The sequence below is a fragment of the Malania oleifera genome, chromosome 9 (genome assembly GCF_029873635.1).
Source record: "Malania oleifera isolate guangnan ecotype guangnan chromosome 9, ASM2987363v1, whole genome shotgun sequence".
NCBI lineage: Eukaryota > Viridiplantae > Streptophyta > Magnoliopsida > Santalales > Ximeniaceae > Malania > Malania oleifera.
Window position 1 is genome coordinate 91,882,840 of NC_080425.1, and position 17,893 is coordinate 91,900,732.

The following is a 17,893-nucleotide window of genomic DNA, read 5'->3' on the forward strand; positions in this document are numbered from 1 at the left end:
TACTTCATCTTTACGTAGGCTAAATGGCAGAGACCACCCTACACCTCTCAATATAGTGTGGGCGCTCATGGTCTCAATATAAATCTCTAGCAACGGTACCATGCTCACGATATAATTGGTCCTCAGGGTTCTTAAACCATATCGTGCAATTTAAATAGTAAACAGTATAGTATAAATCTCATTTTATATAGAACCTGCCATTTAATAAAACCCAACCCTCGACCATTAAATAAAACCCGGCTCATAGCCGTCAAACCTAGTACTTTGCAAAGGCAGTTCCAGTATATTTCACAAACAATTCAGTATTTTCACAACCATACCTAAATACAATTACACAATAACTATACCAATTATTCACCTGCCACACGATTTTAGTATTTAAACATAATTCATAAATAACCAACTAGTACCTCATTGTATATTTAGTTAATAAGCAAGCTTTTCACTGTTCATTTTACTCAAAATACCATATCATATATTCTATATTTGAAAAATCCCTTTTTGAACGATCGATTTTTGAAACAACCTTTGAAATCATAGTATACTTATTTAGAAAGCAGTTTAGTCAGTTCAAACTTATTAAAAATCTGACTTAACTTAATCTCCTTACTTGTTCCTGAAAAAGAAATCGAATCCGTTCAAAAAACGGAAAACCCTAACTTTTTGATCTACCGCTGCAAATGAACCAGCAAGCCGAGAAAGAGGAGGAGAGTGATCGGAGATCGAGCACAAGCTCCAAGTGAGTCTATGGGAGAGAGAGAGCCACGAGAGAGTGAGAGTAGAGAGAAAGAGTCCCAAAAACCCTAAAAGAGAGAGAGAGAGAGAGAGAGAGAGAGAGAATTTTTAAAGTTGTGAAAGAATATGTCTTACTTAGCCCTTAAGTAAGCAGGCTGACAAGAAAACCTTCGACGGTTATCCCTACCCACAGAAAACCGGCGATGGTTTGACAGTTAACTCTCCCAGTTGACTGAAATCAGTGACGATTTTCTCGACTCTAGAAAAATCGTCGATGGTTTGGGTTGTCAAACCAATTTCCTTCCTTTTATTTTGTTTTCCTTTATTTCTCTTTTTATATTTATTTTCTTTTACTTTCCGGGTTCAGGTTTCTACAATAATACACAGGGACGATGCGTCCTAAGGTTTAAAAGAGACCACTTAACGATAAGGAGTCCATTACATGTACTCTTAACTTGTTAAGTTACCTTAAATTCTAAAAAGTCTCTTTATATGATTAATTTATTTCAATGAGTAACATAGGTGAAAAAATTCTTAAGGAATTATCATTGTGTCATGGATTGAATTAATGAATCAAAGATATAGTCAAACATAAAACACAATAAAAGTACAACTAATCCCTTATCCACTTTTAAAAGGGGAAAGCAACAAATTAATTGGAGAAAAGAATCACTAGAGTCCGAGAGGATAGTGTTATCCTCGTATCAACAATTTCTAGTCATATTATGCTACTTCTTATAGTGAGATGTGATGGAATATAGATTAATTTTACTAGAAGACACAATCTAGTGTGATCCTAACAAGTCATTGAGTTGGAGAAAGCAAAAACTGTAGAGCCATAGATATGTGAGACCCAAGGCCACAAGTATAAGAGAGAGGTCAATCCCAACATTGTTAAAAGATTATTTCGTGTATGTTTAGGAGAAGATTGTATGAGTAGAAATTCAATAAAAATGAAAAAGAATCCAAATGCCTTGAAGTCCAAAAGAGATGCACAAAGCAAAGGAGTCCATTATGTGCACTATTACAATTTAGAAGGTCTCACGGCCTCAAGTTTTAAATAGTCTCTCTTTATGATTAATTTATTATTATGTCATATATCAAAATAACGAGTCAAAAAGATGTAGACGCACATAACATCTAATAAAGAGCAACTAATCCCTTATCCACTCCTAAAAAATGGAGACCAAGTGAGAAGAGAAAAGATTCATAAAGAGTTGGGAAGGATAATTTTATTGTCATATTAATTGGTGAAGTCATTTCACATTAACTCTTACACTCAAATATGAAGAGATAGAATGTAATGTGACTAACAATCACATCAAGCTAGAGAATATTTGATACATGTGAGGGCCAAGGATGCAATTAGAGGTCCTAGGGTCAAAACTATAGGAACAAAGGTTGGAGAGGAGCAAGAAATTCAAGGGTGCAAAGGCAGTGAAAAGAACTTTGGCATCCCCAGGGCATGTGCATTATCGAACGAAATGATGATAAATAAACTTGTACAGGATTAAACTGCCTTCGCCTTTATATTGGAAGGAAGCATATGCCCATGGCATGTAGGTCATTCTCCAAATATAAAACTTGAAAATCATGTCAAAAATATTTTTTTTTTTCGTCATTTGTTATGCTAGTCCATTTATGTCTTGCATCCACCCCTGTTATTATAGGAGAGTAATCAATCAATCAACAATATCACCAGCGCCCAATTAAGGAAAGATGGATCGTGGCACAGATTACTCTTATTAATGACTTTTTATTATGTTTTGCCAAATTTTATTTTATGCAATGAAAAGTTATCTTTTTAAGCTTATTGATCTTATCTATCGGTCCTCTTCCATTAATGATATTGCTAAAAACATGGATGGCAAATGACTGGCATGTGCACAGGCGCCACACATTTTAGTTGAAATGCATATTGTTGAAAATGGGAAGAAAAATGCATCAGTAGATTTTGTTTTGTTGTAAAAAACGAATCTGCTGTACTGTAAACTTGGAAACAAAACATCTTCCGTGTTGTATCAGTAAAATCTGTTTTTAAACTTTATTTTTTATTCCCTTGAGTCAGAAATTTTGGCATCACTTATGAATATATAATTTTCATAAATCAAACAAGCATCGCTTGCTAAAAATATAAATTATTTTTCGATGGAATGCAAATTCATTTCATAGCTCTAGCTCTGCCTGCCCAGCTAGCATGCCTTCACTGCAGATACAAGAAATTTTCTACACGTAACCAGAGCCTGAGCTTACAAGCAATGAATATACTGGGAGCCAGGGGAGTTCAGTATAAAGCAGGCTGCCAATATTTGCCTAAATGTGGAGTTCATATGATTTGAGCAGTTCCTTTGAATCACTACCCTCTTCCACCCTGTTGGGATCTAACCCTTCAAAATGGAGAAAAACATCCAAAAAGAAAAATATTCACAGTAATTTTCCAGGCCACAATGCCAGCACATATGCACTAAAGTTTCACCTCAAAAGGCATATCCTCCCCAAGGAACAGCTTCTCCACCTATCTGGCTGAGTTTCCACAAACATTGGAATTTTCACATAACTGAAAATGAAAAAAATAAAAAATAAATAAATACATACATAAATAACACCATTAGTTTGAAGCCTCGGTCTAGAACTTAATAATAGACACAGGAAAAGGAATAGTGACTATCTTACCATTTTGGTAAAAAGCATATAAACAATAATACTTGCTCACAAGTTCTCTTGAGCACAAAAGATTTTCTTGACAGATATAACATGGTTGTACTACTTAAATATCTGACAGTTTGAACTCGAGCTTAAGCTGTTAACCAAAATATTTGAACAGATGCTCAAAATGTAAACAGTGAATCAAATCCAGTCAGTGCCCCCAAAAGATTGAAAGTTGATTTCGAATGCACTTGCCTATCAAAACAATTGGGTCTTGAGAGCATCTGCCAACATTTGTCCCTTGTAAAGAACCAGTAAATTCAAACTGGGAAAAGATCAGTGCGAAATAGCTCGCAAGTAGCTAGGCACCTATAGATTCCAAAGAAACAGACTACAATATGTAAGACTCAATAATGAAAATGTTTATCCTCCCAATCTAGCTTTCTTACAGACATAGGCTGGCAAAATGCATTGGGCCAAGTTGTGTTAAGACCCCATCCTCTTTTTTACTTGCCCTCCTCTTGTCCTCTTTTAGCACTTTCAATATGAATCCAAATATCATCCATGCATTTTGTTGCTTCCATTTCACATGTACAGATGAACTTAAATCCCTCTTCCTCATGCTTCCCATAAGCGATCTGTTAGGGGTTGACAGTGTGACCTCAGTTATATGGGGAGGAGAGATGTCTTCGCTTGCCCTCACCAGGGATTTTTATACTGGAAGTTGAATAACTCAGATGATAATTTTTGTGTGGTTGTCTTGTTGATTAAATATAACAACTACTTCCACATATCATAGAGTATGAAGGTCACTTGTCTTCATGAATTCATTATTGTTGGAACTAATATTTCATGCCTACGATGGCTTTCGAAAACCTCCTAAGTGTTCATGACAGCCGGATTTAATGTGTAGTTGTTGGCTGACTTCGTTGAGGTAGAGCCTTGACGAGTGTCGCGCGGCCCATTAATTGAGTTGAAATACATTGAGGGCATGATGCCATCTCCCATCTCATGAAGGAGAAAGACAAACTGAGCTTGCGGTATTCGAAAGGAGGACTGAGCAGTCGAAAACTCATCGATGTTGGGATTCCATACATAATCCCAAAGGGGTAGTGCCAATAGAGCATGAGGCCTCCCTACGGGAAGCAGACGAATAGAGCTTGAGGTCTACAAGAAAATATTGAGTTATTGGAAGCCTTGAGTAGGCGGAAACATATCGAGGGCGTGATGCCATTCATTGTCCTAAAGGGTAGAGCCAATAAGGCTTGAGGCTTCCTTGCGGGAAACAGACCAATAGAGCTTGAGGTCTGTAAGAAAATATTGAGCTGTCGGAAGCTTTGAATAAGCTAAAAGACATCGAGGTCGGATGCAATCCAGAATCCCATGAGTTTGTGCCAATAGAGCTTGAGGCCGCCCTACGGAAGTTAATTGAGATCGTTGCTATATTGTGCGTACAGAGGATGGGATGAGAATCCATGACAATTTGATGGGTAAGTGAGTAGAGGACGTCCAGTAAGACTACAGAGAGAAGGTAATGGTTCACACCAAGCATGCAAGAAAGTAGGCAAGGTGCCGCATAAAAGTGCAAAAGGGAAGGCAATGTGAATGCTGCATGCTCTGTAAGTCAACATGGTAGAGAAAGAGTAATGGTTCACACCAAGCGCCAAGGAAAGCAGGTAGGGTGTCACACCATGCGCAAAAGGGTTGGCAGGGTAAATGATGCATGCTTTGGTTGGTATGGTAAAGATAGGATAATGGTTCCCGCCAAGTACCTAGGAAAGTAGGCAGGGTGACATGCCAAATGCGCGAAAAGGGATAGGCAGGGTGAACGCTGCACGCTCTGACCAAGTTAAGATAGATAATTACAAGCCTCTAACGACTTGAACGATGCTACAATGAGAGTTTCAATAGATTTCAATACCCAAAAGACAACCAACTGGAATGGATGAGTCATATCTTTTCGATTATTTACCTGTCAGTTCCCATACTTACCTCACATAGCTGAAGAGTTGTATCCTTTTTCAGATCCTTACTAGTTAGTTGTCGTTGTTATCCCACATAGTCTATGAGTGGTACCCCTTTTTAGCTCTTTACCAGTCAGTAGTCATAGTTAGCTCACACAGTGGATGAGTCGTTTATCTTTTCCACTATTTGCAAGTCAATAGTCGTCGTAATCTCACATAGTGGATGAGTCGGTGTCCCTTTTGAGCTCTTTGCAAGTGAGTATTCATTATTCCTTCATACCGTGGATGAGTCGTATAGTGTCGAGACTAAATATGTAGAGTATGACCTAGTAGACATATTGTCAATCATAAGGTCATCAACAAAAGGAGTAGGAAGTCTTCTTACAAATACATCGACGAGGTCGTCGATCGAGTGAGTGGGGGGAGAATGTTAGGGGTTGACAGTGTGACCTCAGTTATATGAGAAGAGATGTCTTCACTTGCCCTCACCAGGGATTTTTATACTGGATGTTAAATAACTCGGATGATGGCTTGTGTGGTTGTCTTGTTAATTGAATATAACAACTAGTTCCACATGTCAGTATAAAGGTCGCTTGTCTTCATGAATTCATTATTGTTGGAACTGATATTTCATGCCTATGATGGCTTTCGAAAACCTCTCGAGTGTTCATGATAGCAGGATTGAATGTGTAGTTGTTGGCTGACTTTGTCGAGGGAGAGCCTCGACGAGTGCCATGTGGCCCGTTAATTGAGTTGAAATTGGCGGTTCGTGACACAAACCCTCTTAACCTTTTTTGACAAAAAAAAAAAGACAACATTATTAATAGAGAAAGAATGTATAGAAAAGGAGAAAAAGAAATCCTCCAATAAAGAAAAAAAGAACAAAACAAAAAATAATATTAATACAAAACAGCAAATCAATCACAGTGAACATCCTCAAAAGATATTTGCTAAAGCTTGATATACATTGCTGGCACAATCTAATAGCTTAAACGTTAAGGTAAAGTGGTAATCTAGCATGGCATCAGAACTGGTTACCAAGAGGTCTTGGTTCTAGTCTTGTTAACCGCATTTATTGTCTAGTGTTTACAAACATTTCTTTTGATAAAAACAAAGAAATTTTATTAGAGAGGCTAGAATGGACAAGAAGAATAAAACAAAAAGGAAAATAGGGAGAATAAAAATCCTCCCTTCACATCAAAAGTAAATAATTACAGATTTCCCATTCTAGGCCCAAAAACCAAAATCAATGCAAGAAAGCTAACCAGTCCCGGTGCATGTCTTCCAAAGAGATGTGATGAGAAAAATCATTTGCTAATACCCACAAATATTGTATTCACTGTAATAGGTGTTTTATATCATTTGTTCATCTCTGCACGTGCAGGGAGTCTTAAAGCTTGATATACATTGTTGGCCAAAAAACCTACCAGCTTAAGCTTTTTAGGTGAAACAGTAATCTAACAACATTCACTTGAAACAGCCAGCAGCAACAGCCCATAATGAAGCCAGATATGGAATCTTATATCAAACCTTCTTCCCCTAGAAGATACAAGTATTTTTCTCCATCCAAACATCCCATAACATAGCATACAACCCACATTTCCAAAAGGCTGATCAGTCTTTGCTCCTTCCAAACCCTGGAAAAGAAGTGACTAAGATATCCTCGACCGACCCCAAACAAACCGAACTTTGCCCAATAAAACCCTCTTAACTTTCCACACACATGCACAGGAACACATTACTTTTTTATTCCACGGTACATAGAATTAACATTCTTTCTTGACATACTTATTTCATTTAAAAAGAAACCCTAAAATGTTTCATCATTCATAAACACATTACACACACAGTGCAATTAGCCTCATATCAGTTAAAAAAAAATATTCCACTTGACAAATATTTTATGATTGCGTGACACTGAAGACTTGTTTACTCCATCCATCCTACAATAACTTTATGGGCAGTGTCAATTCAATCATGTCCTCTAATAATTCATCCAAGACAACGAAACGGTAACTTTTTCACCACTTTACAATATATTCTCATCTACTCTTTTTTTTTTTTTTTTTAAGGAAACTCAAGTCAATTTCAAATTATATCATAGTTATTTTTAAAAAATTAACCCTTAAAATTATTTTTTATAATCACAATACTAAAACATACTTCCTAAATACAGCCTGTAAGTTCATCCATTTATAATGTTAAAAAAAAAAAAAAAAAAGAGCTCAACATCAATGTTTAATGCAAATTGTGAATGAAAATTTAATTATAGCTCACAATAAACTTTTAATGTAATACCCAATGCACAAGACTCTCACGCCACTGGGGATCTGGGGAGAACAAGATTCATGCAGTCTTAACTCCAAGCTTGGAGAGACTGTTCCAAGATTTGAACCAGTGAACTTCAGGTTTGGAAGCAACATCCTTACAGTTGAGTCAGGGACTCAGGGCTCGTCCTCAAATGTAAGCTAACTGTGATCGAAAATTTAATTATAAGTATCTTGCAATTACCATTTCATGGTTGCTTTCAACATTTATAAATGTACTTGACATTTATATAATACTGATTACTGGGTACTCTGTCTGGAGATCACATGCATCTTCCACTTCCCTTTATGATGCTTACTCATCTTCTTTCGACATTTATAAGCAGAAATAGCATTGTGGTGGATTTTATGGCAGCAAGGTAGAGAAAGAGTTTACAGTGAGTATAAGTAAGACATCAAAGGGCTTTAAGGATGCAAGAAAAATATGATCTGGGGCCTGTCATTTTGGTTCTAAATTATTCACAATTTTTTTAACATTTCCCAAGGTTTTGTTCACAATTTCCACAATTTACCATACTTTTCCGTTGTTTCTTTAAATCAAAAGACACCTAACCCAATGTTTTACGTTCAATTCTAATCTATGTTCCGCAAGCCCATTCCACTTGCTGTAACTATCCACAGGTTCAAGTTTCACCTAAAGAATTCTGCAGTTCATTCCTTCAAATGCATCTAAAGTGGAGTGAACGAAGGAAATAATAGATCCTTTATGCAAAATCATAGTTTCCTGATTAAATAAAAAGGATAAATATTATGAATTTTTTGTTTTCATATCTATCACCAAAAAATCAAAAAGCAGAAGGCCAAATATGACTAGAAGTTAACATATTTTCGACATGCTTGCTCTCATAATATTATTTTCCTGTCCTAATAAATATGTCTATAAGTTAATACCACTATTTCCCAAATATACCATTTTCCACCTGAATTTTCTATTAAAATGGCCAAAAAGTAAGATTCAAAAGATCTTTTTTTGCAAACAAGACTACAAATCAAGCAGTTACAGCAATGGAATGGACTTAGCATTCAAATGGAGAAATGAACCAAAACAAACAATAATGGCTAAAAGTTTGAACTGTGATTCAAAAAAAAAAAAAAAAAATCATTAAGAAAGAAATGAACAAATCTATTTTTTTTATATAAAAAATGCAATAATGGCTAATATTTTGGCATCATGTGCATAGTGTAACATTTTGCCTAACTTTGGCGAAATATTTCCGGCTTTGGCTCATTGAACTTCAAGGTTTTGTCCCATACAAGGCATCTCACAAGGTAAAAACCTAAACCATCCTTCCATGGCCAAGATCTCCCTACAACACACCCAATGAAAAATTGTGACAAGCTCCCCATCTGATCTATCATCTATGATGCTACAAGATCCACTCACATGGTAGTACCCCCAAGATGACTCTAATATCAAATATAATAGTCTCAGCCAACCTGTGGTGAGGCATTGTCAACTTTGGCCCATTAGGACTCATGGTTTTGTCCCAAAAGAGGTCTTTCAAAGGTTGAAACCTAAACCATAACCAAGATCTCCTGAGCACACGCCTAGTAGCATTGTGACACATAGCACATGACCAATGTTTTAAAAGACAAAGGCGTTCTAACCCTTAAGAAGCGAGGCATAAACCTTAAGGAATTGGGGCTTAAGTTTTTTGAGAAATTTATTTTTAGATTAAAATATGTGAACAAATAACATATATTTTAAAATTAAGAAAAATTAAGAAAATTACAAATATAATGTAAAAAAATCAAATATAATTTGCAAACTACTTATTGGCTATTCAAAAAATTCCTAACTTGAATTCATTATGTAAATCATGACAAGAGATTGCTGTAACATTACAAAGTTCAAATTATTTTCAAGATCTAAGATACAACTCTCAAGTATTTTGGACTGGTTGAGGTTCAAGAGTTTTAGAAGTCAACTCCTATTATGACATTTCTTTTATATAAACTTGGAGTTAAAATTTTCGAGCCAAATATAGCTTGAGGACCACATACCCAAAATGCTTTAGCCTCAACCACATTCATAAAAGGCATCTGTACAAATGCGCAAGCCTTAAAATGCAATGCATTAGCCTTTTTGGAATTTGATATTTTAGAATGAGCCTCAAGGCGTTTTAGGCATGCCTTGCCTTGAGGCGAGCCTCGATTGAGCCCTTTAAAACACTACACATGACTAATAAATTAGTTTTCCAAAACTGACTCTAATCATTAGACAAGAGGATAAGGAATAAGAAATTAACTGAAGTTGAAACTTAATCGTCTTTATATGGCTGAGATCTCCCTAGTACACAAACTAGGTGCAATTGTGGCACATTGCATGTAATAAATAAATTTTCTAGGATAAAATTAACTCAATTCATAAGACTAGAATATATGGAGTAAGAGATTAATTGAAAATACCATTACATGTTTTAACTAGTCCGGACAAAGCTCAGCTGAGCCAGATAATTGCTCTCTGCAAAATCGTGTAATGTACGATGCACGCGTGCCCCTTCATGGTCAGGTTTCACAAAATCTTTCTTCAAGCATCTCCTACATGCATCAGCGTCCTATAGGAATATGAAGCAAACAGTTGAAAAAAGGCTTTTTTTTCCTCAATAAGCAAGAAAAAATATGAACTGAAGGGCACCAAGGGGAACCAAACCAAAAAATAAAAGCAGAGAAACAAGACTTTAAAGATAACATAAAACTCAAGCCAATAGATGATGTCTGGTAAAACCAAACCAGTACTCCAAAAAATAAAGAAAAAAGAAAAAGAAAAAAGAATTGAGGGTATTTTTCAAGTTGTGTAAAGAGGGCTCTTTTCCTTCAAAAAGCCCTCTTGTTTCTCTCCCATTAAATGCTCCATAACACACAAAGTGCTGCCATAGCCGACACCTACTTGGACTAGCAGCCTTTGACTTTCCATCTACGAATGAAAAAACACACTATTGGGCATCATCCAAGCAACATTTAGCCATACCAAGCTCCAAAGCTTTCTAACCATAGGACAGCAAATGAGGTGGTTCATATTCTCTCTAGTGTCTTCACAGATGAAACACCAATTCGCCACAATCATACCTCTTCTTGTAAGGTTATTCCCCATGATAATATCTTGACAAGAAGCTCCAAAAGCAAAGTATTAAAGCAATCCTTTTTTTTTTTGGGGGGGGGGGGCGGGGGGGGGGGGGGTGGTGGGGGTGTGGTCCCTGGATGGCCTAAGACAATTCCTTCTAACTTCTTGTAAAAATTTTCATGGTAAACCTGGCACACTACCACCCAACCACCTCAAAGAGTCATCATAGCTACATGAGTTCTCATACCTAACACCCAACCACCTAGCACAATCCATCCAGTGCAAAGTAAAGGAGGAAACCCCAGAAAAAATGGTCATGGGGCATATAGAGATCGCCTTCCCAATCACCTCTAGCACTTTGGCATTCAGCTTGTACCCCACCAGCCACCAAACTAATAGGCTTGAAGTTTTTAATGCCTTCACCCTTCAGCTCCTCCTTTCTTGGAAATAGACACAATAGAAGCAACATCCAAGCTTTTCTCATAAGTCCCATGCTCATAAAATTGTTGGAGAATGGCCATGCTTTCCTTCACAATATCCCACCATGCTTGAAGAAAGCCAAAGTTTTGGGGGTGAAAAAAAAGTGTATCATTTTAAAAGAAGATGCTTTCCAGTGCCTGGGTGGCATCCCCTTAATGCCCTTAAATGAATTCTCATTTTTACTGATTAAATTTTTTTTTTTTAAAAGATGCAACGGAAGTCACACTAGCTGTAACTCATCACAAGTTAGTAATGGGAAAGAACTATCCCCTTTTCGGATAAAAAGAAAAGATTTCACTAATGAAGGAAGAATATACAAAAAAGAGCATACGAAATTTTCCTACAAATAGAGGAGAACATTGGCAAAAAAAAGAATTACAACCAAAACAACAAAGCCATCCAGTCACACTGTAAATCTAAAAAACACAACCTTTTAAAGCAACCTGTAGTAAAAGCCCATATCGAGGCCATAAACTGAATCCTATCCACAGCAAAGGCCAAGGCATCTTCTTCCCCATAAAGATAAAAGCATTCCGTTCCAACCAAATACCACTCCCACAAAGCTGACCCTCACTACTACTACCAAAACCAGTAAAAGAATAGCCCACAAATCTCGCACTGATTGTGACAAACCCAGCTCTCTACAAAAATGCTAAACTTATTCAAAATCCTACATGAAAAAATAACAGTGAAAGAAAAGATGAGAAACAGATTCTGAACTATCAAGACAAAGAGTGCACACACCAGGAGATAAAGCTTTAGAAACAACAGATTGTTTGTGTTAATTCTATTTAGGCTTAGTTTGGCCCCTGTAGCTTTTGAAGAGGAACTTTTAAAAAGGAACCTATGAAAAGAGCCAATTGAGATTGCCCATTGAGATTGTTGTAGAAATTCTTTAGCCCCGTGAAAAAGGAGCTGTTAGAAAGAAAAAGCCAATTCAGCATGTGGCAAAAAAAGTTTTAATGTGCCTGGAAACATTTAAAATGACTAAAATGGATTTGTACTTTTAGTAAATGTAATTAATGGATTTATAATTTGTAATATTTGAAAAAGAGCAGAGGAGAATAGAATAATTTGTTGGAAAAAGCTAGCTTTTAACTTTTAAGGCTTCAAATCTATAGCTTTTAGAAGGTTCCCAAAAAAGCTAAAAGCTGGTTTTTAAAAGCTGAAAAAGTAGTTTACCAAACACATTACACCCAGTTTTTACTTTAAAAAAAAGGGGGGGATGCCAACCTCACCCTAAAACAGCCAACCCAATAAAATCCTTAATCTTAGAGGGAACTTAGGCCTTCCAAATACTACAATGAAGCGAAAAGGGCATGTTTTCATGAATCAATGCATAAAGAAAGGTTAACAAGCTCCGATGAATCTAGAACAGAAACCGAGCATCCTTCCTTTTGGAAGTACAACAACCCTCCAACAAACACATCAAAGTTGAGAGTTCCTCCACCTCCATATCATTAAGAGACCTACGAAAAACAAGTGGGGAAGAACTATCATTGAAATGGCATGCTCGAATTACTTTGCTAGTACTCTTTTGGATCTTATAGTGTTCATAAAAACCTTTCTTTAGGATGCAGAGTGTAATCTAAATATCTCCTAGTGCCGAAGGGAGCAAATCATCAGAACGATCGAAGAGGAGGGGAAATAGAAATGGTTGCTAGAAGTGGTTATGAGAAAGAGGGATCCACATCGAAAGGCAGGCAAGCAGACAAGTAGCTACCTCGAAATCCATTCAATCATGTCAGAGGTCCAGAACCAAAACTATCAATCTTCCCAGCATCAGGCTTTCATCCATTCCTTCTTTGCATAATGAAGAATTAAATCACCATGAAGTCAAGATGTGTCATAAAAATGATTTTTGGGGGGGGGGGGGAGGGGTGGAAGAACAGGTGTACTTCACAGGGCAGGTCATGGAAAAATGAAGGGTAAGTCCCATTTCAGTAGGATCCTTGGAATAGTTCTAGTAAACTTTTTTCCCCTAAGAAGAATAAAAGGTAGGAGAAAATGATGAGGATTTAGTTTAACAAGGAGAGTAGGGAGAGGGGTAATGAGCTCAAAGAACCAAGAGTATCTCAAGGTAGCTTTAACTACAAGGAGCACTTACTTTCAGGTTTGCAGAAGCAATACGAGTCCTATGCACAAGGTTTTTGGGGGGGGGGGGGGGGGGGGGAGGAGACTTTCTTCTCCCAGATAAGATTTCCCATGTACCAGAGACATGGCCAATTCAAATAAAAGGAACTTAGCAGGAACATTGGGAAAGTGGCACCATTAATAATTCAATTTTAGATCGTTCAGATCATGGAAATTGCCTCAGGCCAACAATGCAGGCAGGAGGATATCCAGCAAGACTGCAAGATGGTTCTTCAGTTTTGGACTTCATCTGGAGCCCGGTTTCGGATGTTTTGTTGCTGGTTCAGATGATTTTCAAGAGAAAATTATGATTGTGTTCAGAATATTACAGATGGTTGGGTGTGTGGTTAGAAAACGAGTTAGAAACCATGAGATTATTTACTGACACTGAAAATATGAGAAGAAAGGATAAAAAATTGTTTGTTGAAAGGAATAATGGGAGAAAAGAAGGAAAGGATGTTGAAAAGATTTGAATGGTCAGTTGATTATGTGAAGAAATCAAGTACTTATGAGACAAGAAGGGATCCAAATGCTTTCATGCAACACAACTTCAGATGCCAGAGTGTTTTTCATTATGTTTCTAAGAGTTGCTTTTCCTTTTCAATTTCTTCTTATGTTCTCAAGTGAAACCCTCTCTGGAATTGTTTTCTGAAATAAAACACTTTCTGTATCCCATGAGAGAGAGATGATCCTTGCAAGATATGTTCTAAAGATATACTCCAAACAACAAACTTGACATATATTGTAGGTAATAAGGACCTGATGACAGAAAATCTTAGTATTTATCGTTCACAAGTTTTTAAATTAATGTGCAGAAGGTTTATCTTACCGTCAATTCATGACAATCATTAAGGATAAGAATCTGAAGAAACTAGTAATGTTTGCAAGTTGCAACAAGTATGTCCTTGAGATGTGCAGGTATTTACTATAGCAATCCATATTAGATATGTTTTACATGCTTTTGGCTAGTAAGCAGATATATCAAAAAGTGTTTCTTATTCACTACAATCGGGATTCAGTAATAGGAATTTTCACACCAACACCCAGCATCAAATCATCTCCAATCTTTTAAGGATGAGAGAGAGAGAGAGAGAGAGAGAGAGAGAGAGAGAGAGAGAGATCACCAGAAAAACTCATGTCTAAGCATTTGAAATTTATTGTTTTCAACCAAGTCACAGGTCACCAAGTTTTAGGCAGAATTCTATTTCCAGGAATGCTTGTCACCCTGACTACCTACTTCAGGGAAATCACACCAATGATCAATCAGCATTTTTCAAAGGGAAAGAAATCACTAGATATTGCTCCTGGATTATGGTCAACAATTGCCTAAAATATGTACCTAGCAATTAACTGAGAGCAGTAGGCCCCCTTTTTCCATGCTAGGTAAGTATATTAAGTAAAACAAAAATTAAAATAAATTTTTTAAAAAAATAAAAAACATTTTTTTCAGAGGGAAATCACTTGTCTTGATTTCTATACGAAGTATAATGGCAGTACAGCACCAAAGAAACAGTCTCTTAACAATCAATTCTTTCAGCCTGCAAATAGGCAGACACTTCCACGTCTTCAAGAATTCTCCAGCACCTTCCCACCCAATATATTTAAAAAAAAAAGCAAAGCATGTGGCGTTTTCTTTTCCTTTTTTTTTTTTTTTTCAAATACCCCTTTTATATTTGTCCAATCCCCACTCATGAAGTGCCTCTGATGCTGTGCCAGGCATAACCCATGAGATTCCATCATTCCAAAACCTGTGAGGAACGAAGTCCATACCTCTGAAGAAATCTCATAGAGTGGATGAACAAATGAGTGACTTCTTCTCCACCACCATGCACATAGTGCATCCAGCTGGGATACCCATTTCTTTTTATGGCATTTTCTCTTAACAATCCAAAAGTTAGAAATCCAATCTTTGTTGGACCTGAGGCTGACAAAACAAGGGGAAATCATCTACACCTTCTACCAAAATCTTAGCATTAATACTTTTCACTGAAAAGCCCAATTTTTACAACCAACTTCCAAGACTAACCTATCACCTTTCCTCCATATTTGTTCCCTTGGAAAAAAAAAAAGCCCCTGAAATGAGATGCAACTTTCAACCTCCCAGTTGTAAAGTTTTAGATGCATTCTTACATCCAAATCATGATTTTCATTCCTCCACACAAATAAGTCATTCATCCAAGCATTCTCGCTAACAAAAATATTGAATAGATTAAAAAAATTATTATATTCCTTTATTATTAAGGGCAGTTCTCAACACCATAAATATTTCCAACATTTCACCCTCGTCATATTGCCACCAAACTCTTTTTATAAAGGCTTCCTTTCCATTAACAGTTGAACATCTTTTAATAATTATTAATAAATTAATGTTCTCTAATAACAAAATTTTTTTTTAAGAAACCTATTTCATACCCAGTGAATGAGTAATAGATTTGTTACCAAATAATTAAAATTTTAGAGAATATATTTTTACATTATTACTTATTAGAATAGAAATATATATATATATATATATATATATGTCTTTATACACAAAATAATCAAAGGAAAAAAAAAAAAAAAACAAAGAAGACAACTGGTTTAAGCGTACAAGTATATAACACTCAGGTTGAACATTGAAGAAGGTGAAAAGAATAATGAAGACCAAGTATGCCTGATGAAGTTTTTGAGAGATTTGTTATCTAGAGGGAAAAAAATTGTATGGCTTGTTCACTTGCAAATTGCATTGGTTAATTGAAGAAATTGTGGCATGAAGAATGCAACATACTCAACCTTCCATGCTTTCAAAGAAGTCTAGTAGCTTTTTATACAATTAACTAGATCAAAAACATAGACATCATTTTATCATGAAATGTGGAAATGTACTTAGAAAAATGCATCTAAGGTGTTCTGCATAAATAAAAGAAAAAAAATTTACTTCTAAAAGTGAAAGTGACAATATGATGGCCGGCCAAATTAATTTAAAACAAAGTATTTATTCAAGACGAATCATGGATTCATGATTCACTACTAGAATTTTCAAAATGCAATTGCTTGTATTCAACCTAGTATGACCCGCCCCTTTCTTTTTTGCTTCTTCCTTTTTCTTTCCCTCTCATGTCCAGGTGGGAGAAGATTATCAGATTTCTGTTCCACTTATGTAACCCAATCTGGATGAATGTAGCATATCTACAAGAAACTAATAAGCTAATCAGAAATTGAACTGATGCACAGGCCTGTCGGAAATTAATGGAAAATTTTATATTATTGTTATCAAAATCACAGCTACTAATGCAACATGAGAGAGAGAGAGAGAGAGAGAGAGAGAGAGTTCTACAGTTATACCTGTAAAAATTTCAGCATTTGCTCTTCAATTGTTCCACGCATTGCTAAAGTTTCCACATGAACAGGACGAGTAGCACCCATCCGATGAGCTCTACTAATCACTTGTTCCTCCATGCTGAAATGATTAAGATAAATAACATAAGAAAGATTGATTTCTCCAATAAGCTATGGATGAAAATAAAACAAAAGAAGAATGGAACAAGGCATTGAAACAAATTATTACCTTCTGTCCCAAATTGGCTCCATTAAAAATACATGTGTCACAAAGCTCAAATCAAGACCTAGAGCTGCACTTCCGTCCATCAAAAGAGCCATACAACTCACATCATGCTGGAAGATAGCCAGGGACTCCATCTGAGAAAGTGAAGGTAAATGAATTGCCAAATTGCAATGGATGAGATCAAAAATAAAACATAGACACATAAGAGAGAAGATACAAACCTTTTTGCTAGAATGCATTGGACTATACATTCCAGCAAATTTGATACCAGCAATTGTTAACTGGAGAACAGAAAGTGAAGTTAATTGAAATATTATTTCAATAAAGTAAATCATCTGAAGAAAATCTTATATTAGGGGAGATCACAGCTACCTGCTGTTCAATGACATGTATATGTTCCAGAAATTGAGAAAAAATTAGAACTTTATCCACAGGTATCTTGCTGCAGTTTGCCTGCTGTAACAACACATTCGATGTGGTTCCTTCAGAAGAACAAAGTACCTCATCAATGTGTTTACCACCGCAGCTCTCATCCATGGAGTAAACAGTCTCTCTATTAGCATCCTGCAATCCTTTCAATCTCTGTACAACATAAGTGACTTTGCTGCTAGATGTTGATTGCCAATCAGGATCCCAGTTATCCTGCACAGATAAGAATATGTATTGTAAAATACTTGTTTTAAAATGATATGAAAAAAAAAAAAGAATAAACAAAAAATCATTAGAACATTGCCTGTTTATATGAAGGCTGTAACTCAATAAGATCTTTCGGCACAGGCCACTTTGGGTTAGGGTTTTCTGGACGGGTTAATATTTCAGGAGACTGCATCTCATATAAATTACCACAACCAGGGAAAGTACACCTCTCACTGTCTAAAGCAACACAGTCGAGGCATAAAAGATGCCTGCATGGTGTAATGACTGGCAGACGACACCATTCTTTGCATCTATCAATCAATAAAAGCAATCAGTGATCCGAACATAATCTGCAAAATTCAAT

At 36.3% G+C, this 17,893-nt stretch overlaps 1 protein-coding gene across 8 annotated transcripts in view; it reads right to left on the reverse strand.

The window, feature by feature from the left end:
* Positions 1-2,832: 2,832 nt before the first annotated feature.
* Positions 2,833-17,893, reverse strand: part of LOC131164004 (F-box protein At3g54460) — a 28,119-nt gene continuing 13,058 nt past the window's right edge. For 3 of the 8 annotated variants that reach the window (XM_058120889.1, XM_058120883.1, XM_058120887.1), the window contains 7 exons: positions 17,627-17,840; positions 17,266-17,535; positions 17,115-17,174; positions 16,897-17,027; positions 16,674-16,788; positions 10,082-10,230; positions 2,833-3,292 (listed from right to left, as the gene is read on the reverse strand). In XM_058120889.1, coding sequence (XP_057976872.1) covers positions 10,093-10,230; positions 16,674-16,788; positions 16,897-17,027; positions 17,115-17,174; positions 17,266-17,535; positions 17,627-17,840 — 928 coding nt within the window. In that variant the 3' untranslated portion in view covers positions 2,833-3,292; positions 10,082-10,092. Of the gene's footprint in view, positions 3,293-9,921; positions 10,231-16,166; positions 16,518-16,673; positions 16,789-16,896; positions 17,028-17,114; positions 17,175-17,265; positions 17,536-17,626; positions 17,841-17,893 lie in introns of those variants that run through there. The other 5 variants (XR_009139195.1, XR_009139194.1, XM_058120885.1 and 2 more) reach the window with 5 other exon arrangements.